Source organism: Haliaeetus leucocephalus, unplaced genomic scaffold (genome assembly GCF_000737465.1).
Source record: "Haliaeetus leucocephalus isolate CR32 unplaced genomic scaffold, Haliaeetus_leucocephalus-4.0 Scaffold172, whole genome shotgun sequence".
Classification (NCBI taxonomy): Eukaryota; Metazoa; Chordata; class Aves; order Accipitriformes; family Accipitridae; genus Haliaeetus; species Haliaeetus leucocephalus.
The window spans coordinates 1022514-1046810 of record NW_010972608.1 but is presented as its reverse complement, the minus strand read 5'-3'; the positions used below and the strand labels follow the sequence as shown (position 1 = coordinate 1046810).

Below are 24297 nucleotides of genomic sequence, written 5' to 3'. Positions count from 1 at the left end.
GATCTCTTGCAGTTTGTTCTTCATCAGTGGAAAAGTAGCACAGTGGAAACTTGCTTTTTGATTGCAGTCTGAAACTCAGGAGAGCTTAATCTGAAAAATGCAGGCTTGCCCTGATGAACACAGGCTTCTTTTCAAAGGGTTATCTTGTGGCTTTGTCTGGCTTGCCTGCAGGAGGTGGCCTTCAAGCAGCAGTGCAGTGTGGCCATAAACACCTGCACGAAAGGACCCACTTTTAGGGTCTGGTTCTTGTATTTTGTCAAATTTGCCATGGCAAACAGAGTTGAGTTTTCAAAGCTGATGTCAAGGTTTCATAAGGAGCACTAACTGCACCCTAAGAACTGCTGAACGGAGCTGTTTGCATGACACTTATTTGTTGGTTATTTCCTTGCCATCTTAAATCTTAGCACCAAATTGGAAGGATGCAAAAGCGTTACATCATATATCATTAATTTGCAGTTTTCTTTACTTCTCTTATGAGAAAGCTATCCAAGAAAATTAGACTAGAAGGTAAAATCATTTAGGCAAGCTGCTTTATGCACTCTAAGGAAATTCTTGTGAGAGAGCCTAGATCTGCCAATATATGGGTTACATTAATGTTGCTCTATATAAATACAAGTTGTAATCTTAATTTGTGGACCATGGAAACAGGCAAACTGCATGGCCTTAGCAGCGGTGCTGTTTCTGGCTATTTCTTAACCATTCCCAGAAATTGTGTGGGAGCAGAATGCTAGAGAAGAGGCAGTTTTCAGGAAGAGCTGAAGCTCCCAGGATACAGTGACACTGAGCACTGCAGAACCTACAGAATCTGGCAGAGAGAAGCCACAGTTTCAGCTGATAGCTTCCTGACTGTGCTCTTCCCTGACTCTGTGAGTTGTCTTCCTACCTCTCCACCCCAGTCTTCTAAGCAGGGCAGTGTTGACTGTGCAAGGACTTCTCATCGTCTTTTATACTTCAAACAGGACAGCTCTAAACTCTGCTGGTTTACACTGCTGTTTTTCAAGAGCTGTTTATTTTTGAGTGGATTCCTACGTGTGTGTGCTTTGTGGCATATTGAGAGCAACTGTGCCTAGTGCTTTCTGTAGAGGCATTGAGCAGATCATCTGAACAGGCACAGTGAACTCGTCAAGAATTTTGAGACTAATGTCATGGCAGCCTGGTCAGGGCTACTGAACACTTGCTCCAGCTAGGTTGCCATAGTTCCAGAAAATGTAAATAAAAATCCTGGAATTCACTGAGACAAAATTTCCACTAGCAAAAAGAGGGTGTTCCTGCAGAAACCCCAATATGTGGTAGCCCTATGCATGACACAGGAGGAGTGTAGAGGAGAAGTGCTTTACACAGTAAGCCCTGTTTGCAGCTGGGAGGTGGCAATAACAGCTGTGAGGAGACTTCCAGGCCTGCTACCTCCCAGCTGAAATATAGGATTGGTTGCATCCTAATCTGGGCATTTGGTAAGAGTCAAGCCTGGGTTAAATAATGACACACACAAGAATGTTGCAAAAACATTTATGAGGAAGAGGCACAAACTCAGTCTGTTTATTTCATAGACTGAATGATATGTAGGTTTCTATCAAAAGCAAATTTTTGTGAAGAAGCGTATTAAACCTTATACATTCCTGCCTGGTTTATCTAAAGACTTCTAAAGAACTTCTTTACTTTTTAACCATTGGTCGGAGTGGCTATCTGAAATCTTTTATATAAATTAGGGGAGCAGTGTCTGCTACTTGTGATCTGTAAATATTTAGTAAGTCAGCCATATTATATCTGGAGATAGACTAATTGCCTCTTTTGCGTAAGTTACTTCATATAACTTGTGATTTCTATGACAAGTTACATTTCTAGAAATCCTTGTAAACTGACTAATGTTTTTGCTATTTACATTTTGTGAATCACAGTTTGCAGAAATAAATGTCATCTATGGACTATTAACAAAATGTTTGTTCTTATTATTTGGAGTTTGTGGTTTGCAGATTGTTCTCTTCTATTATTATTCTGTTTCTTGTCTGGAAGCTTTTTAGCAGCAGAGCTAGCAGGGAGTAATGAATAATCTTGTTTATGGGTGAATACTCTCCCAATCAGCCAGGCAAAGAACAGCCATTATTCAAAAAAATAATGAAGAATCTGGTATAAATTATAGAATAGAGCAAAGGAAAAAGGAATGTAGCAGTGGTTGACTTATACAGCGACTTGGAATTTTTACTAATATTTCCAGTGACTGGTTCTACATTACTTTACTGGTTCAAATTATTAGAGGTACTGCAAAAATAGCCATCCATTACCAAAAAAAAAGTGTGGCAGTTCCTTCACTATGGTAGTAATTTTAGAATTGTTTTGAATACCTATAGAGAATACATTATATCCATTAAAATCATTTAGTCAGTAGTTAACAGAGAGGTAAGACTGTTTCAGAATTTGCATGCTCTTGAAACTTTTCTTTTTAGAATGTTTAAACATAATTTCTTGAATCTGCAGGGTATGTAGATTTTACGTAAATTCAGGTGTATACTGTAGCATTCATTCAAAATGTATTAGCTTGCAACAAACATTAGCTGTTGAGTTTATATTTGATAACATGATCTGATGGAAAAAGGAAATGAGAAGTTGTGTGATGTGAAAAATAATTAAAGAAGCTCACAAGCATTTTCTTCTGAATATATTTTAAGACAAGTTATGTGCATTCTAGGCTGAGAAAACCTCAGATTTTGTTTTTAAAGAATATACTTTTCATGTTATTCAAAGATAGGTTTAACCACAAAGTTGAGTTCTTCGTATTTGGCAATGCCAAGAGATGAATAGGATGAGCTGGTTAAACTTAACTTTGTTCACATCTGTTATTGATAGTGAATATACTAATGTGACTTATGAGATACTACAGTGACAAAAAAAATAGTATCACTGCCTAGGACTGTACAAATAGTAAGAAAAAGGTAGATGTGTTTCTATCAGTGAGTGTAATCAGAATATCACTTTGCCTATGTTTTTACACTCTTTCACTTGTTGTTTGCAAATAGTTGTTCAAACAGTTGAATATTTGCACACAGTGAATTTTGGGCCTTAAGTTGATATTTGTTGACACATAAGAAAATAAATTAGCTATAGTTAATGCCACAGTGCCGTTCAAAAACATGAAGAAGGGTCAGATTTACCAAACACATTTCTCAGCTTTAACACTGAAAGTCATGTAAAACTTTGTCTTTCTAGGTAAAGTGGTTATGAGTTTGCCAACATAAAAAATGCAGAATAGTCCAAGTGAAAAAATGGTCTGTTGAAATTCTGTTTCCACTCAAAAAAAAAAGTTACTGAAGCCATGATCTGTAGGGAGTATGAGAATGAACACCTTATTTTTTTCTAAGAGAAAAGATATACAGTAGGCAAACTGTGTTCTCTCACTGCCTCTGTTGAAGTGCTTGTCCATTCAGTACTTGGCCCTTTTGCTGTGGTGAACTTTTATAGATTGAAGCTTTGTTGTAGGCTTTTTTATTTATATATTATCTATAAAAAAAAAATTGTATGAATATCAGTGCAATAGCAGCTCTGGATTTCAACTTTAAATTGTTAGACTCTGAGCATAAATGCAACCTGATTGTACTTGGGCTCTAAAGTACAAATCAAGTCCATTTGAATTTTAACTTGGAAATAATGAAAGATTGTGATTCAGTCCATTGACTCCTTGCAGGCAAAGCAGGTACATTTTTCTTTCTCTAACTCAATGAGAAACAAGATTAGCTTCTTCCTTATAACTTTTTGTCTGAGAAAGCAATCATATGTAATCAGAATATATTTTAATGTGAGCAACAGACGAGTTTCTGATAGTAGATTATTTGTAGCTGAATACTTCTGATACTTTTGTGCACTATTAAAATCAGTTCTGCTTCTTAGAAATCACGCATTAAAAGAATGTGTTGTAAGTTTCAATCACCAAGTTTCTCTGCATTTGGGAACCGGTGATTTTCAGTCTAGTCAAGTAGTTTGAAAATTTGAGCATAACAATTACATTGGATGTGATGAACTCATATATTTAAAAATGAATAATCCTCGTAAAATAAAATTCTAGTGTAGGAGTAATCTGCAATAAATCAAAATAGGATGCAGCTACTGCTATGATTACACATATACTTTTGCAATGAAATTAATACCCTTTTTAGAGGCTGCATACTGTAGAGATGCAGGATGAGTAATTCTTTTTGTTGGGTTTTTTTTCCTTTGCCAGCTGAACCCATTGATGTGCTAAAAGCATTAGAATTTCACAATTCACCGGAAGGAGTATCAAGAACAGCAGGATTTTGCACAAACAGGAGGGATTCAAAAGGATCGGATGTTGCCTACAGAGTTTCAAAAACTGCACAGCTGAGTGCCCCAACAAAGCAGCTGTACCCAGGTAAGATTGTCAGAAAGCTATTACTTTGGTAGATTATTTTACTGCCTATGTTTTTATGGTATCTAAAGCACAGCATGCAGTCCATCATCAATACCACAAAACAATTCTGTTATCCCTAGAGCTGGGCCTGCATACGGATGACAGAACATGCTCTTTATCCACTGAATGAATCAGTTTTTATTGGCTTCAGTTAAAAAGCTCTTCATCAAATTCTGTGTCACTGGCAGAATTGGTCTGTAAGCCATATTACCTGTTCTTTCACGATGCTGTCTGATGGAAAGCTTATTTGGTGGCTTTGGCAAGTTTCCTCCAGTTTCAGTCCATTTAAAAGCAGTACTTCCTGGAGTAATGGTGCAGTGGTAGAAATGGGTTGTGGTTAGCCATTGCAAAAATCATTCCCAGAAGTACCATCTGTTAAGAATTAACTAAGAGTATCTGGGTATTTGGGGGACTAAACAAACAAGGCTAGTTGTGGATGGCAGGTAATGTGATTTTATCTTCTCTCAAATTTCTCTAGAATGAAATAATCACAATTTGGAAAAGATTCTTCAGATGTTGAGGAGAGACTTTTTTTCCATTATTTTGCTGTCACTTGTCACTTGACCCAAACTGTTGAGGAAAATGATCATAAGAATATTAAAAATGCAAATTGAGGAACATTTAATTTTTCTGCTTTGATACATCATGCAGAGTTTGAAAAAGTCTCTCTATAAACATACAGATTAGATGTTGGGAGAGAAAAATACTTCCTTTTTTGTCTTTCAAAGTAGCAATCATGTAGATACCATCCAAGATCTATAAGAGTGTGGAACATTATTTTGTAATAATAGTGCGTTCCCAGAGCAACATGGGAAACGGCTATACACAGTTCAAGCATAACTTACATGTCCACTTAACTCATCAGTCTACTTTTTTGTTCATGGAAGAAGATCAAAGCAAAATTCACTACAGATATAATATCTATATTATTTTTTAACACAGTTCTTCAGTTTTTAATATATCCTCTCAACTAAGATGCATATAGTTAACAGAGCTATCCAGCTGAAAATATCATTCACTGAATGGCACATTACAGTCTACAATATTTCGCTGATATTAGTGTGACTATGTGTATAATTAATTACTACTTCACCTAAGTAAGGTTAGCAGAATATGGGCTGCTCTTTCTTTAAAAAATACAAAAATGATTCATTGTATTGAAAAACTGCACAAGTTGCACAGTGTAGTAAGTTGGCACATTTATATTCTGAGTTTTACAATGTGTGTCACTAAAGCCACATGGTACAACAAAAAACTTTAAATAAGCATTGAAATACAACTGGACAGAAGATTAAATTGACTTGGAATCACTGGTATTTTTGAAACTTTAGAACAGTACAAGCACCTTCTGCTAAATCAAAGCCTGAGAGTCTAGAGCTGGAAGTCTGAGAGCTTGGGTTGTCTTGCACTTATTCATGAATCAAATCGTAGCATAAAGAGATTTGGCAGCTGCAGTAATAACTGTTCATATGATTCTTGAATGCCAGAACAAATAAGTAACTGAGGTTGTTGGCTGACATCTAAATTTCTATAGCCTTTGACTGCCTTAATTTAGGTGCTCTTCTTATTAATGCTTTCAGTTTCTGCTTTACAACTGGAATGAGTTTGCTTGATTTTACCAATCTGTTGTAACACTTCTGTGTGCAGGAGACAAATAAAGAAGCATTACTCACTCACACTCTATAGTAGTGGAAAGACTACAGAAGATATCCCAGATAAGACCAAATTGTGAGACATCATTTTAGCTAAACAATACAAGTTCTAATGCATCCTATGCTTGCCTTCATCTAACTCCTGTACTCATCAGGAAGTATACGTATCTTTTAGCTACTGTAGCTCAAAGGGATCTCTGAATGGCAAAAGCTGGGAGCGTCAATATATCCATCTTTTAAAAATGGATCTGATAATATTTTCCAACTTTCCAGAATATAAGAAGCATTGATTTCACTGACTGGAAGGCATTATGTAATTGTAAAGATACCTGCTTGGATTTTTGTTGTATTGTTTGTTTATATACTCTTAGTTATCTTTTACAAAAGCATATAGGGATGACAGGAGTGGCAACCCAGATATATACAAAGATTTTTCTAGCAATTTTCCCTCCAATTATTGTTGTTATTTTTGATTACAGTTCAAATAGAACCATACCAGTAAACAAGAAATTTAAAAGTAGTTGAGAAGACTTCAATAACTATTCCAGACATGTGTCAAAGAACTATATATACATAGCAATACATAAAGTTTTACATGTTAGAATGTCATTCATTTTTTTACTTTTTCAATCAAAACTGTGTTTGGAGGAAATTTACTTACAGTTACATGATGTAGGTGCAAGATAAAACATTTGGGAATATTATGTCATAGCAATAATAACAGAAACTACTGAATTGAGGCACATGACTCATTTTCAGCTACCTTTCTTAGAAAGCTTCCAGGTTTTTTTTTCATAGGATGCTATCTGTTTGAAGAGCACATGCCCAGACTGGTTGAATTAGTGTCACCTGCCATAAGCATTTTCAACATATCTTTCAGATTAACAGTGCAGACAGGGCAAGTGTTTAGTGCTTTTCAAATAATTTCTTTGGCCTTTGTTGACAATCAACTTTTCTCTTTCTTTTCCTTTTTTTACATCTCTTTACTCTGATGTTAAAAGGTATAATGTACAGTTTAATGTGTAAACTAGCAGCTTTACTTTGTCATTAAAAAACTTGACCAAAGGCTCACCAGAGTAAATGAAATGCTTCCTATTTATTGAGCTTTGATCCCTTCAAAATAAGATGTTAAAACAAGCCCTAAAGTGGTCTATATTACTACAGTGTTTCAACAACCTTCTATGAAAAAAAGTTAAAAAGATGGTAGAAAGCACATAAAACAACATTGCAGCAGACAATATAATAAGTGTAAGACTAGGGATTTTGTGGTTTAGAAGAGTAGTATGTCATTTAAAAAGCAATGAAGATTTTATGCATTTTGTAACTAAAGAGTTAATGCCATCAATACCTTGTCCTCACGGAAGGCTCCGTAGAATCACGAAAGAGTTTTCCCACAAGACTCGTCTTGGAAACAGTCTTATATTTTCTCCATTGGAAGAAGCAATTCCTAAATCGGCTTTTGATGTTGAAGTCTTACATACATTTATTCATTACAAAAATGTAACATATTATTTTATTAAAACTTACTGTATTATATTCTTAAAATGTTTAAGAACATTTTACCCACTCTCACACATGCAAAGTTACAGTTACATTCATTGCCAACATTATGATTAGATTCTAATCTGTGTATTTCTTGCATGTCAAATTGCAGCTGAATCCACACAGATCCAGTGTTTATTCTGAATTTTAGAATCTCAGTCTTACACTTCATTTGTTATTAAGCCTAACAGACTTTCACATCAAGTGAAATGCAGATTTACCACTAGATTCAACAGGAGCAGTACTGAGTACAAACCTCAGTCCGTCCTTTATAAACAAGCTATACCCACTTTTAATTTTGTTTATTTCTAGTTGTAAAGGATGAAACAATGATTGATATATCATCTCTACTTCAAAGAGAAAGCATCAGGGAATAAATGAAAATTAAGTGTTCTTTGATATTGCCTAAAGCTCCTATTCAATAAAACCAGTTATGTAATTTTTTCAATGTTATGCACAATATTATTCTAGAAGGACTTAAATATATATTGTGAGAGAGAAATTAAAACGAATGTTATCAAGGGAGATGAAGTGCCTGGGAACATATTTGCTATAATATAGATACTTATTGAGTGAAATTGTAGTGCAGGCTTTTAAATTAGAAGATTGCTAAAAAGAAGATGAATAGAAGAAATAATGAATGTGAAACCATCATAGTTCTTGCATATATTGTATTATTACATAAATTCACAGTAGGTTTACAAGTCATGTTTTTAAGAACCATTAAGGTAAATCTTTCAGGAATTAAAGCAAGACCAGAAAGAAAAAAAAGAGAGAAAAAGTTTTCCTGGTGTGATTCTTTATGTATTCATTTAGGAGAATTAGAAAACCCCAACAGTTTGTATGTGGGATCCTCTGTGATGATAGAAAAATGTAAACCTTTAAAGAATGGTTTCATCTTTTCTGAATTTGTAACTGTATATATCACTTTGTTTACAGGTGGAGATTTTCCAGAAGATTTTTCAATATTAATGACAGTAAAGCCTAAAAAGGGTATCCAGTCCTTCCTTCTGTCTATCTACAATGAGCAAGGAATTCAGCAAGTAGGTGTTGAAGTTGGTAGATCCCCTGTCTTCCTGTTTGAAGACCAAAATGGAAAACCTGCCCCAGAAGACTATCCTCTTTTCAGAACAGTCAACATTGCTGATGGCAAGTAAGTATAAAATTTTAAGACAAAAAATAATAGCACAGACCACTGTATAGGTGATTATGGTCTTTACGAACAATTATCTTAAATATTTAAATAAATGAGTAACACAATTTCCAGCTAATTGGGCTGCTGTGGTACAAAATCAGAGAACCTTTGCAACAGAATACAGTTCCAGCTTCAGATGGTGTATACAGCTACAAATAAAGCCAAACCACCTTTCTTATTTGCCATTTCTATAAATCAAGAGTGAAGAAATAGTCATAGAAGTTAAACCCACCAAAGCTAAACCTATAAAGATTCTTCCTGTGCAATATAGAAAGAAACACTGTTTTCAGAAAGACTCAAGGAATATTCTCACTAGAAGGGCTGTCTTGTCCATTTGAAGGTGATAGGCAGAGTGAAGTTGACAAAATAGCATAGAATTTGTCCTGTCCTGAACCAAAACAAATAAGATGGTTTGAGATGTCTATATATAATGAAATCAGGGAAGAATAGGCTGGACAATTAATCTGAAGTGCTGCAAAGACTTATACTGCACAGTCAGTAAAGGCAATTAATCTCAAACACCTATTGCATTATTAATGCAGTTGTTAATTATTTGTACCTAACTTCCCTTTGTAGACAAGCAGTTGTTCTCTGGGAATGTCATTCTAGTGCTTGTAAATGGACATTCATTCTTTTAAAGGCCTTTTTTTAATTGTGCTGCAGTCCAGGAAGAGCAGCCACAGTCTTCAGAGATACACAGGATGAGATTTTATTAAAGCAAAAGAAAACAAATCAGTAGAGAAGGAAGGGCAAAAATTCAACTATAATGAAATATGTTTATAAAGCAATAAAGGATAAAAAAGGAAAAAAGTAATAGTCTTCTAGCCCTTGTATTACCAGAGAATGGAATTATACCATGAAACCTAAACTCGATGCATTTCCCTAGCAGAAGGAGTGATAAAACAAAGCAGCAAACTTTTTTTTTCATTTACTTCCTCTAAATAACAAAGCTTTGACATGGGTTTCAGAATTTCACCCAAAATATTGAGAAACTTATAAAAATGAAGACATCAAAATGAACTTGGTTTGGTACAATTTCCTGCAGTGAGACTATACAACTTCTAAATCAACTAGAGTCAGTCCTATCCACAGTGAGTTGTTTCATGCTTTCAGCTTTTACATGCTTTCAAAAGATAGACCAACAATTTTCTTCTGACTCAGCTATTTTATGAAGGATCTAGGACAACAATCTTCATCTCAAAATGAGATATATTTAAAAAGTGTAACCAGTGTAATGTGCCTGAGGATGCATGGACAGTTTGCTTTTATAATGATAATGTTTAACCGTGTTCCAGAGAAAACATGGAATTAGAGTTCTGGCTCAGTGATACTGTTTAGCAGTCAGATTCCATTAGCTTTGAGGTGTTCCTTTTGATATACAGAAGCTCTTTGTAACAGTGATCTAATCTGTCTCTCTGATTTAGACAACCTTAGTGCTACAAATGCCAACTAAAATAATTTGATTCCAGCCTTCCTCTTACCAGTCACTAATATGACATACTTTGACACTTTTTGCCCTGGTCTCTCAAAGATTCTTTGATGTTTTTCTCCATATTAGATTACAGAGTGGCCTGGTCTTGCTCTTAGATATTTAAGTTGTCATAGCAGAGAGGCTCACTAAATTAATGTGGTCTGTCATGATAATGAAGTGTCATAAAGAGCATAGTATAGTTGAGCAAATTGTACAAAACTTTATTCTCAAGTGTCTTTAAAATAAAATCATTTGTCAGTATTCTGAATCAATTCATTCACTTTTTGGTGAATATTTATGTAGGCAAAGCTATTGTTGCAGGAATATTGGCAAGCATTTGTAAGTATATGTATCTGGAAAAGCATCTGTTGGAACTGTGGTACATCTTTGAAAAATCTCTGTAGCTGTGGGATACATTCAAATAAGCAAAAGAACATGGTAAAATTTTGGTGATTGATCACAGGGAACAAATAGTAAAATGTAAATAACAACGGATAAGCTGCTGGATTAAATATATTTGCACAATTAATTCCTTAAGTAATTTGAAAAATCAAACACATTCATAAAAATAAAATCTTCTATCAGATCGTTCAATCTAATAAAATGTAAACAGTGCACTCGCTTTTAACTTGAGTTTACTAATGTTCTCTGGGTAAAGCTTCAGAGGTCAGCTTGAACTTCATCTTATATAGGATATTCACAATAAGCTATGGATAAGATTCTTTTGTACTAAGGGACAGAAGTTATACAGTGAATAGACAAAACATCGTGTACATTTGTGCACATATGAAAGAAGGAAATAAATGGAGACATTTAAAATTTTATCTGTGACTTGATTGGTGCACAATCTGCAATAAACTTCATAAAAACACAATGACTTAGTTTTAAAAACATAAATTACAGTAGAATTATGGTTTGTTTTTTTAATTAGGTGGCATCGAGTAGCTATTAGTGTGGAGAAAAAAAGTGTTACAATGATTGTTGACTGTAACAAAAAAACTACAAAACCACTTGAAAGAAGTGACAAAACAGTTGTGGACACCAATGGCATCACTGTCTTTGGAACCAGGATTCTGGATGAAGAAGTTTTTGAGGTAAAAATCAATACTGAACAAATGGAACTGAGTGATTTTCTGTTGACTGAAGTGCTTAATGAAAATCAGAATAATTTTTTTAGGGCAAAAGCTGTTATAATGTAGAAACTTTGATTTATAGTATCCTGTTAGGATAGGCTGAAATAGAAGTAAAACAAGGAAAGGTCCCTATTGTTGGAAGATATGATGCATTTTTCTGTCCTTTAGATTATGTTGTATCTGGAGGGGCTTGCTTTTTTTGTCTTTCTGCCTAATATTGACATACCTGAGATATTTAAGAGAATTAATCTTGAAAAGTTGAGTAATATGATACTGAATCATTTTATTTCTGTCTTTCTTAAAACATTTACAGATATTTGTGCATACTAACAGTATTTGAGAGAGGGGGAGAAGGACCTGGAAAGTTTTCTGTGTAATATGAATCCATTATATTGTTTATCTCACTTATTACTCTTTCCAGTAACTGGAACATACTTTGGCAATAAGGATGTATATGTTTCCATCATCTACTGGCCAAAAAGTACATATAGGAAGGGTAAAATGCCTCTGAGGAGGTATGTGACTGCCAATCATGAGGCCTTTCTAGGTAGAATCCTTATGTCAACGATTATTTTTACAGGCTAATAATGAAGCTTCTTTAAATCTACACTATTGAGTTTCTTTTATGATATTGTTATGCAACAGTCAAAACTGTCAAATTTAAATTAAAACTGAAAAATAAGAAAGTACAGATCAGTAGTTAACTTACTTTATACTGAGAACATCTGTGCTCCATAAATGTGCAGAGTTGTAATCCTAGCTTTAAGCAGAGCATATGCTTGAGAAGCTGCATAAGTATCAAGACAGGAAATATGAATTTTGAGTGTAACACTGTGGCATTGTTATCTTTCATTTCCATGGACATGATGAAACATGAGCCTTTTGAATGGGGAAATTTCTGGGATGATTTAATAGGTCAACCAGTATGATATGTTTGGTATTCACAGCCTAATTTACCTGTAGTCCCCAGTACAGTTTGCACATCTGAGGGACATTATTTTCCATTTGAAGATGAATTCCATACATGCCTTATCTGGGGTGGGACGAGGACTTCTGGTCTCCGCATGGGATAATGACTTTTGATTTTCATTTGTATCTCTTTTTTAGGTCAGAAACCAAGTCCCACAATATGTGTATTTGGCAATAAATTGTCAAAATAGGTGCAATGTCAATATACATAAGTAAAAAAAATTGAAAAAAAAAGTATTTAAACTGATATTTTGGCAATGATTTTAGATTCTAATAGAAACTAAGGCAACAGGCCCTGGCTTGTTCTTGCAAAGTTTGTAACCTTTTTAAAATTTGTCAAGGAGGGAAGTGCACAATAACTAAACAAACATTGGTGTTTGGTTTGTTTTACTCAGTGCAATTGCTAAATAAAAAGACCTGTCTGAAATTTCAGAGGTGTTGAAATGATTGTACATAGCTGTTTGAAAATAAGTACAGTGGTTGATGATACCTGCATAAAGGGAGACATTTGTTTTAATCATTTGCATTAAGTAACATGTTGAATTAATGAGAAGCATGCTAGGGGCCTTTCATCTCTGAAGTTGTTGACTATTATATCTGTCCTCTATATTTTAAACAGCTTTAAATATTAAATCCTCCAAAAAAATTTTGTTAAAGAGAGATTAAGACCATTCCCATGGGAATACAAAAGGAACATAGGCTATCTAAGGTGTAAATAAAATGATAGCTCTGAAAATTTCCTGCTATGTCATTTTTCTGTCACAAAGGTTATTAGCCACTCAGAAAGAAAAACAAAAATTTGAGTCATGACAGAGAGTAACTATTTTAAGGCAAAATAATTCCTACTCTAGCAGTTCATCCTCAGTGATAGTTTCCTCCATCCATACCTTTTGCAGTTGTATATACAACTCCCTCTTCTCTTTCAAGCCCTCCAGAGGAAGAAGACATGGGAAGGGGTGTGGTAGAATGCAATTATTTTTTGGCTAGCAACTGTTGGAAGAGTCTGTAAGGTTGGATGAAGTCATACTTAGCAAATTGAAATTGGTACTTAAAAATCAGAATTAGCAGATTAATTTAAGAAACCCCCAAATAACCCTACATTTTTCTTGAAGTCAAACTTATATGAAGTCAATGCGGACATGAGGATATAACTTTAACAGAATTTGCTAGAATGACTTAAATAAAAATACTTTTCTCTGAGAGCTTTTCTCATGTGTTGAAGGATGAAAAAGGAAGCTAGTGATCCTCTGAAATTTTTCACTGAAATCTCCTACACTGATGTGGCAACTCGGTGCTTCAATTCAGCTAAGACCCACTAAGAAACATGGCTTTGGAGTCACAAAAGAATCATGCAGCTGTCTGTAAAATCAGTTTACAGACTGAATCTTAACATTCAGCACTGAGAACAGCAACGTTTCTGCCATTTGTAACATCACTGTACATTTCTGTATTCCTTCACTGATTAGGTTTCCTTACTTAACTGATTGCACCCCTTTTGCACCTTGCTTTATTCAGAGAAATCAGTTACATTCTTGTAAGGCTGTTTTTGTAATTACTGGGGTTTTAGATTTAGTCTGAAGTGTCTTACTTAAATTAGAAGCTTACCTTCTTTTCTTTTGGGATAGGTTTCTGCTTTCTCTTTTACTGTACAACCACCATGAGTACATTTATAACTATGTTCAGTTATTTTAATCTTTAGCTAGAAACATGGATGTTGAAAATAGGCAATTAGAATGTCCCTCAAAGTTTTAACAAAGTTCCATATACAGTTTTAATGATATGTGTCCTTCAAAGTCTGGCCAAGCAAAACATAATCTAGTTCCTTTTGAGTTTGTTTCATGTTTTTCTACTCTCTAAACAGCATTCATTTTGTTTCATTAACAAGACTATATCCATCCTTTAGCTACTGCTGATACAATTTCTAAAGTTTGGGGCTTTTCCCTGAAATTTGTCTCCTGCTTGAGAGTCTCCTGGTTGTGTCTTAAATGTTCTGTTTATCTCGTTAATGGTAGCACAGAGTGATGTTTGGTGGTTCCATGGCTCTCCTTGGAAGTATTTCTGTGTTGTGAACCCTGCCGTATCTTGAGACCACAATAGGCACTGAAGAAACACATAGCCCAATGTGTCTTATTGTATGTGCAGAAAATTCCAGAAATGAACCTATTTAGCCATGACATTAGATTTAAGCGTTTAAGACTTAAAACTGTGTAAAACAGACTTTCCATGTGACATTTGATGCCTTTATTAGCTTACGTGTAGGGAGCACATAAAAAGAAATACCTAAGTGTATAGTGACCTGTTGGATTTCACGGCACAGAGTGTCATAAGGATTAATATTGTATCCATGCATCACAAAGGCTGTTTTATCTTGGGTAATAATCATGAGTTTAGTGATAATAAGCCAATGATTTGATCACAGGAACCGTGAAGCACTCTTCAGTCTCCTCAAACTGAATGGAAATACAAAACGTGGAAATAATGAACCTGTAGATAAAAATAATGAAAACTTAGGGTTCAGTGACCTGCTAGCTGAAGATGCTAGGGTTTCTTCTGGTCCTGAACCCACTTATACAGCATAACACAACTGCAGAAAACCCAGTTGCATCATTAAGGTGATTCACTCCCATTGAAAGCAGAATTCAGTACTGTCAGAATCAGTGCTGTAAGCAATTAGATACCTCATATGTTCCTGTTCCCTTAAAGAGTACATCTAAACCTCTGTGAATTCTAAGTCAGAAATAGATATTATTACCCGATATTATCCCGATCTCCTCACAACTTGATTGTATCTTTGGAAAAAAGAATTACGTCTTCAGTCATATTGCTCTAACATATTTGCATGGACCATTCATTTAGAATCATCAGAACATATATTGCTCCTATGAGGAATATTTCACACTTATTTTATCTATTTATCATATTTATCTATTAATCAAATCACACTTTGGATCAAATCCACCACAGTGGATCAAATATTCTTCTTTGTTTCTAGTGGTGTTATTTTAAATTTGTAATACAACAAAATTTAATGAAATTAAATTCTTGGCAATTTCCTTTTCTTTTTTTCTGTTCCTAATATTAACTTCTGTTTTCTATGCAGTTCTCCCACTTTTGTTCTGATTCTGGCAGTCTGAGTATTGCTAACACAACAATATATTATAGTACACTGGGAAATTTTAAATGCATACATTTTAATCAGTTTGACATGACTGCTTTGATGTAACTTTCCTGTTCTGATGATCAATAATTTCTGAGTAAGTAAGCATACTGGATGTCCAGTATCAGATCAGGTAGATCACCACTGAAAGAAGGAAAGGGCTGATTAGTGTCTAAGAGTATGAAAAATTACTACCTAATTTGCTATTCTTGTGTTTTCAACAAACACAATATTCCTTGGTAAGTTTACCTACTGGTGCTAAAACTAAGAGGCAGTTTTCAGTAGTGCTCTCAGAAAGATCTTCTGTTTAAGCTTTAAAAGCAAGAAAAAATTTATCTTAAGTATTTTCCAAATCTTGGGCGGGGGGGGGTGTTTTATATGAGGAAATTCTAATTTGGAGTTGCCTGCTGCTCATTCCTGAATGTAAGTGCTAATCTGAGATTTTATGACATACTGCTCAATTAATATGGAAATCAATATGATGTCACAAACAAAATATTGAATACAAGCAAGCATTAAGCATCAGGTGCATAATATATTTAAGAAGCAAATTATAATCTGTGAATGTGTCTTAAAATAATAAAATTGTGCTGTCTAGAAACTGTATTGTTACTAACTGACAAATTATGAGACCTTCATTTACACTGCTAAGCACTTGCTCACTGAAGTGGATCTATTCATATCAGTGGGACTAATTTGTAAATGCTTGTTTTTGAAAGACGTGACAGTATACCTCAAACTTTTACATGTGTCAATTGAAATTAATCTCTTCTGTGTTTTCAAATATGTAATGCAAGAAGGGCTGGTTTGTAAGTGCTTGCTGTATAGAATTCCTACAATAGCACATAAAAATTTAAAAAAAAAAAAAAAAAAAGAGAAGAAATTAGTTAGATGCCGGTACATGGCACCTAGTAAAATAATTTTGAATTGTATCCATTGAAATATGTTTGTAGCTTAAATGTTTGATAAATAGCAGGGATCTTTTTATTCTTTGCCAGCTTTAAGGATTTGTCACTCCTCATTTAGTACTGTTGGTGTGAACAATACAACAGTTTTTTATAATAAGTGTTTTATAATAAGTTAATAACTAACAGAGTCTTTATGCAGATATTTCCCCATTGAGAGTTTTTTCCTTCAAACTCTCCATGTCAGACCAATACAATGATTTTTTAGGCACGGTGCTGTAAATGAGTATAACAAGACAAAACCTGATGTCTATAAGACTCTCATTTAAAGCCAATGAAAGCTTTAACTGCACACAGTTTATGAGATTAAGGCCTTGCAGTAATCCTTGTTAATAACGGCTTTATATTTTGATACTAGGCATTAACCCTTTTTCATGAAAAAAGCAGTCATTCACTTATGTACAACATAGGATTTCTTTAAATAGTCAGAGTGAGCAGTTAAAGATAGAATGATAGTACCTTGACAGCAATATGATTTAACCTACAGATCCCTTCAGGTGAGTAACCATCCCTCACATACCTGTGAGCATGGGAAGTCCAGGTGTGCAAGTGCAGAAAGGCCATTCATCTGTGTGCATAATCCCTGAAGAAGGTAGCAGTAGCAGAATGGGTAGAGCTTTTACTGAGTGACCAGAATTGCTGTACAGCTGAAGTAGAACAGGGAAGCTAGCCCAAAGTAAAACTCCCTCAAAGACATGTAGGATGCATAATGTGTCATCGGTATCCTTTCTTTCATACTATCCGGTTGAGCTGCACTAGAGCTAATGTAGACAGCCAAAATGATTCCCATTATACATCACCTTTAGTAATTGCTAGGGACCCACTAAATGTTTAGTGTCAGTCAGACTAAAAAGTAATGTTTAACATAAATGGGACAGAAACCAAAAAATGCAATAGTTTCCAGGCAAAAGTACTTAGAAGCAACCTTCTAGGTATCAACATCAGAGAAGTGGCCAACTTCCAGCATTAGGAGGAAAAAAATCAACACAAAAAATAAAAGCAAAGTAAATAATTTTTCCATTTCAGAGGCAACTAAAAAAAACCCAGCATTTTTTACAAAAGCTTTCTATTTGGCTTGTTTTTTTTTGCTTTTTTTTTTTCTTTTTTGATCTGAAAGAATGATGATTTGGTGTTTTTTATTTTTCATAGTATTTCCAAACTTAAGCTTGATGAACAAAAGTAAATAATTATGTTTTCCTTGTTTCCCTTCCTTATTTCTGAAAGCAGGAGGGGAGGGGAGAAAAAGAAAGCAAAGCTCTGGTAATTCATTGGAGTTCAAGTTCATTTTCAAGGAATATTCCCAAGAAACAAAGGAACAGTCATTTAACTGAACTGTTTGTAATTACATTTAAAATTAACAACCTGGGCTCAAAAAATGCTGCCTGTTACATCAGCTCCAGCAAATTTTACAGATAGGATTTATTATCACCTCATTTAACATTGTGTATAATATGTTTAAGTCTTAAACAACACCTGTAAATGAGGTTTCAAAGATAAATGACAATGTAACAGATTTGCAGGTCTTCTATCAAGAAAATAGAATGTCCTTAGTCACACGTGCGTACATGTGTGTGTTATGTACATGTGCTGTATATACAGGCATTGTAATAAAATCTAATCTCTCAGCCAAGAATTGCAGTAGACTTTGGTCTGTGAACAGTTATGTTTTGAAAGTTAAAAATTATGATTGGTATATCAACCTATTTCTTAACCAAGCTGAATGTATATGCCTATAACCATGGAGATTCAAAGAATCAAGATGACATTGATTTCTATGGAAACTTTGACCTGTACAGAGTTCTGCTTTCACAATTTATTGCTTTTACAGTGTTTCAGTCTGGCAGGCTCTGAATATCTTTCTCTAGCTATATTGTGCAATGGGCCTAGGTTATGGAATATTATATTAAAGGCTCCTGGAATTCTTCTGTCCCTCAAATCTTTGCAGGAAGATTAAATGAATTCTGCAGCAGGTTCTTCTAAAATCTATAGTAATAATATCCAGGCTGTCTAGACTTTTGTTCTTTGGAGTCTATAGTTGTACTGTCACATAACTAATTAGAGAAAATTGGTACATACACACAGGTTAGGGTTTCTGCTGATTTCCTGAAGAGTCCACTCTGTAATTCTTAAGCTTTAGCCAACATATGAAAATGAAAGATATTGATGATGTTATTCTGAGTTGATATAGTGCCTAGCACTGGTTTTGTTATGCTTTTGTCACCATTTAGGTAGTCATCTTTAAAATCTAGTTATCCTTATAAGCACGTAAGACATACTCATTTTATCCAGAATACAAATCAGGAGGATGGTATTTTGCTAATACTAACCCTCCCGCTCTAGTTCTGGAAAGTCTTTCTGAACCTCTAATATATAAATTAGATATTTAATTAATTGCTGCATTATTTATCTTTTTTGGTGTGTGTCAAGCTGGAAAAAGAGCGATAAGCTTTCTCATAATGAAATCATTCTAGAAAATCTCATTATTTTACAATAAGAAACTACAACTTGAGTTCTGAGCTCTGGTCCAGTCACATTCTTACATAACACCCTAGTTCTGTAACTACCAAGATCACTTTTTCTTAGAAATTTTTTTTTTAATGTTTTGAATAATTTTTGAAGTTTGCTTTTGTGGAGGAAGTCCTGCAGCGCTTCTCAGTAATGCTTACCTGCTATTCCCTGGATAAATGTCACTTTCACCTGGCAGGGTTATTGTTTTATTAAGATTCTTGTGAAAGAGATATCCCAAAAATCTGTCTCTACAACTGAACTGTTTGAGGTTCTTATAGAACTAGTGAACTAGACCATAAAATTTTAAATACTGGAAAAAAAAGTAATTTCAGCAATGGTCCTTCATATAGTGCCCTTACAGCCTTGTAAGAATTCATACTTTTGCCTTTTTAGCAATGCTGGCAGGTAATAGTAGAGATATCTTTTATCAACGATAGAAACTTTTAGCTGACAAATAGACTATAAATGGACTACTTTATGGTTGTACTTCTCTAATACACCATATTTAGAAAGCATTAGAAGATTACATAGTTGAAAAGAGAATGTTTCAAGAAGAGAGATAATAGCTAAGACTTTTTATGCAGTCACAATTAAGATAATGAGCAGCCATTAACATTTATTGCTTATAATGATAAAATAGTTCATTCCTTACTTCTCAGGCCCTCAAAGATTTACATGATTGAGAAAATCTGACACCATATCTAACTGGAGATTTTCCTTATTCCAATTTCTGCTGTGGAATCTAAGAAAGGCTTTAAAAAGGTGGAATCAAATATAGTGATTACTATCATGAGGCTAACTAAAGCAATAATTACATCAAAAGAAAGTAAAATTGGAAAGAGAACTTGGTAGTCTACTGCTTTCACTGCAAATTGGGTCTCCATTTCCTGGTTTTGTTAGTCAACGCTAACGTTATTTTTTCAGTGTTGCAAACTGTTTTCTTATGAAAAGGCTACATTTTCTGTGCAGATACCTCACCTTGTGCATTACTACTTTGTGAGGTGTGTTTTTCAACAAATCCTGGAAGCGTACATACACATAAACTTTCCTATTCTAGAATGTCACTGTGGAATGTCTGTGAGATTCACAGAGGAATTTTCAATGACTGAATTCACCACACACTTCCATTCTTAGCTGGGCTGTTCCTCATTGTAGAACAGTTCATTCGAGTGAATTTCTGTGCAGCTATTCCAACAGGCAGGCATTCAACTGATTTGAGCATATTCTCCTTGCACCTCTGTATCCTGGTTCTCCACACTTGCTGTGGCATGCCACAAAGAAATGTTTCCTCAGATCTAATTAAATCCTTTCAATAGTCTTGGAGGATTCTGCAAAGAGTAGTTTATTTGGTGGAGTATTTTTTAGGACAACGCTACGGAAGTAATCCTTCTGTACCATGTTTTCATTCTTAGGCATAACTAGGTGGGCAAGATATTTTATGACTCTCAGGCAGCTTTTTCCATATAACCATGAGGCTGATTCAAAACCCTCTGATTTTAATTATGGACACATTCCCAAAATAAAGAGGAATTAAAACCTTCATAGACTTTATTTTTATTCCATATTGTGATGAATTACTCAACTATGCATTGACTTTGTGAGTTATATGTTGGCTTTGACAACAACTTAGTGACTATATCAATAAAGTATTTATGATCCAAACTAAATATTAAGACTCCAAATTGATCCATTTTACTTACAAGCAATACTTGTATGCTTAATGTTAGGTATGCTTGAATACCTTGCTGGATATTCCCCTTCACCTCTGGGCAACTAAGGCAGAGACATAGCTCTCAGCTTTCACATTCCCTAATATGCAAGTAATGTTAAATATCTGTTAAACTGTTTAAAATACATTGTATTAAGTGTTATCCTGGATAAAAAATTGTTATAAGGCAGCAGATTTTTCTTCTTAATGGCTAAACAGGCTTTAACACTTTTGAGGGCAAGTTAAGCATGCACATTGTTACAAGTAATAAGATGAAAAAGTGGCTGTGTGTATCTGTCTGATACCTCACCACAAGTTCTCTGCCTTCCACTGTCAGGCCACTTATCTCTGACATCAAATGATGGTGGAAGACTGGCTCAGCAGAGGCATCAAACATTTGACTTGTACAACACACTAGATATCATCTATATCTACTTTGTGAAATTGCCTGAGCAGTCTTTCCCAACAAAGGTGGTCATGACAATTTCATAGAGAAGGAAATAGAACTAATCTATATAGACAGCTGCCTTTTGTACCTTTTTTTTCTCTATGCACTTTTCAGAGTACTTCAAGGATCCTGAGGTGTATTTGTAAATTTTACTCTGTTCTCCTGTCTCCTTCCCTATCTTTGCTCTCCCTCTCTTGCTTTCATCATTCTGTCCTGACTTCCTTATTTCCTGCAATTTTCATACAAGAATAACATCATGCACATATGCATATATGTTTAGATACCTCAGTGTTGTTTTAGAGACCAACTAGACCAATTAGAATTGTTAATAACCCATGACTCCATTTATCCATATTTTCATTTAAAGTTCCTGGGACTTGTGCAGGTAGATCATTAAGTGCCTAATTTGTGATTGCAGGTCATGAAGTATGGCCAGATTAAGTATTTGTAGTTTATTCGCAAAGAACTTCATAAAATTCTGTTTCAGTCTCACGAAGTCAAGCAGTTAAAATCAAAGAAAGTGTTTGTGAAGACTGAAGTGATTCTGTGAAAAATTCTCAAAGAGTGTAGATTTGTCCAACAAATGCCTTGGAATGATAACTATATCACAATAATGAAGTCCGCAATAATGTATGTGGAATTTCATGTGCTGAGATGATTGATCTGATCTGAAATAAAAGCTGTTCACTGACTAGTGAAACAGCACTGCCAATAGATCACATACAAATACCCAAAGAAGCCATTTAATTAACAAAGACAGAAAAATAAAAACAAAAAAAGAAAAAAAAAGAAAAAAAAGAAAAATAATAATTTACTGGAAATACTTTTATAGCAGAAGTTGAAGGAAAAAGAGGAAAATTAACGTTTGATATGCCAAATGTAAAATCAGTCAGTTCCTCAGTAAACTTCTTGCACATGAATAGCCAGTAGCAATTTATGTATACTGTGCAAGACTTCTGAGGGCCTCCTTCTACGTGGGCCCATGACAGGCAGACAGGCGAGGCTGGGAAGTACAGTCAATGGATCAGGAACAGCTTTAACCAATTTAGGGACATCTAAACCAAGTGGTAACAGCATGCCGAGTGCTTCTTGCAAACACACAATCCAACAAAACCCAGTGCCAAAATTCCATGGCATTCAAGATCAGCACAAAGCAAGCTCCAGAATACTGGCTATATTCCCTGACCTGGGTTCTCTTAGCATATCATACTAAACAGCAGTAGTTGCAGGAGCTGTTTTGGCATTACTCACGCTACCTGGCGCACTGTATACATGGTGATCTGTATGGGCATCTCAGAAAGCCATGTATGTTCAGGGGCATATAGCAAGACAGGGCATGAGCTCAACAGGGTGAGGACACATCCATCTCTAATGGTTGCTCCAAAAGAGTTACCGCTTTTGTCTTTCAGTTGCTAATTCCCTCTAATTTTTTCCTCTCCTTCACTTAGTTTTAATTCGGCTAGTGAAAGAGGAAAGGCAGAGCACTTTGGAAACATTTTGCTGGACATGGGGGATGCATAGCCCAGACTGACAATGACTGTACAAAACCTCTCAAAGCACTCAAACTCTCGAGGGAGTCATGTAAGGAATCAAAGGGGGAATTTCTCTGTATGTATAGCAGGTTTTGTGGGAAGATGTCCAAACTAGGAAGCATTAGTGAACTAAGGAAAATAAAAGAGACAGTGCAGAACCACTGGCAGGGGAACAAACTTCTACATTAGTAGTATTTCTGGAAGCTTAAAAAAAATATATATTCCAACTCTAAATTAATCTGAGACACACATGAGTCTATGAAGTAAAATGAGTTGAGACTATTGTAAAAACCAGATTTGTAATGTATAGCCATTATGTGCTAAGAAACTAAGTATTTAATATTTTATGTTAAATAAGTTAGTAAAAAAAAATTGTAGAACTAGGAAAATTGCAGAAAGCTGGGGTTTTTTTCAGTTTGAGGGGTTTTTGCTTCTGTCTGTGATTTTTCTTTTTGAAAGGAAGGAACGTTACAAATTATTCTTTACTATTTTAAAATATTCTCCAATTTTGTGAATTTTTTAAAGGCTACTGTTCTGAGTGATGTAAAGCAATTTTGGAAATACTGAGATGATTGTGAATTTTCCCAGCTGTACATTTACATCAGTTATATTTTCTCTTTAAAGACAAAATATGCACAGGTATACTAACAAAGTTACTTCTTTGCCCTCATTTTTGGTAAAAACAAAATAAAACTTCTGCGGAAATAGTGAGAGAGAAGTTAATGGGTTTTGACCAAGAACATGTGCCAATTTTCAACAACCTTATTTTTATGACAGCATAAGAAGCTCCTGAATGAGGAAATTTATAGTGGAAATGTTGGCAGGAATTTACTTAATGCTGTTTAAATGGTACCACTATGTTAAGAAATACACTGGATACTAGACAGCTTTCTGTGGAAAATGATAAACATACAAGGTCTCTGTAGGAGACCTCAGCAGAGCCATTTTTATTATCCGGAATAGTGGGTCTCTTTACTGTGGGGTTGTTTTTACGTGTGATATATGGAAATAGAGATGAAAATAACATTTGTTAGCTGTTAAAATTTTTATTTCAACACATTCTATAGTGTGTATTTACACAGTGCTTACTTAATTATTTTTTATTCCAATAACTGTGTCTCTCGTACAGCCTTTTTTATTTTATTTTCTCCCTTCTTTGAGAGTACAGATGTGATGCAAACTCTCAGAATTATACTGTTGATCACTTGCATGCTGAGCTGCATGCTGGTAATAGGAAGTGCCCTGAATTAAATCTTAGGAATTTAGACTGGTTCCTGGTGAAGAAGTAAACAAACAGCATGAAAATAACAGAGCAGGAGTTACACCTTCCCACCCTCTCCTTTCCAAACCAGACAGCATTTAAAGCCAGAATTTTGCACCTAGTCCATTCGATATTAATTTGCATTGTTTTGCCTTGTGAACAATAGTTAAGACGTTTTCCAGAATAGCAGCAGAAATTAGGTAGATATGTTATTTATAACTACAATTGTTAATATGATACCTAAGTATTATGTGCCTAGTTTTGTTTTCTGAATAAAAACTCTGTACTTCTGATGAACTGTAGACAATCTTTGGGTTTTTTATTTAATCTGCATATGCT

At 34.7% G+C, this 24297-nt stretch overlaps 1 protein-coding gene across 1 annotated transcript in view; it reads left to right on the top strand.

Moving 5' to 3' along the window:
• Nucleotides 1-24297, top strand: part of COL11A1 (collagen, type XI, alpha 1) — a 163784-nt gene that overhangs the window by 12936 nt on the left and 126551 nt on the right. Inside the window, exons 2-4 of the mRNA XM_010563636.1 lie at nt 4211-4378; nt 8551-8764; nt 11209-11371. Coding sequence (XP_010561938.1) covers nt 4211-4378; nt 8551-8764; nt 11209-11371 — 545 coding nt within the window. The remainder of the gene's footprint in view (nt 1-4210; nt 4379-8550; nt 8765-11208; nt 11372-24297) is intronic.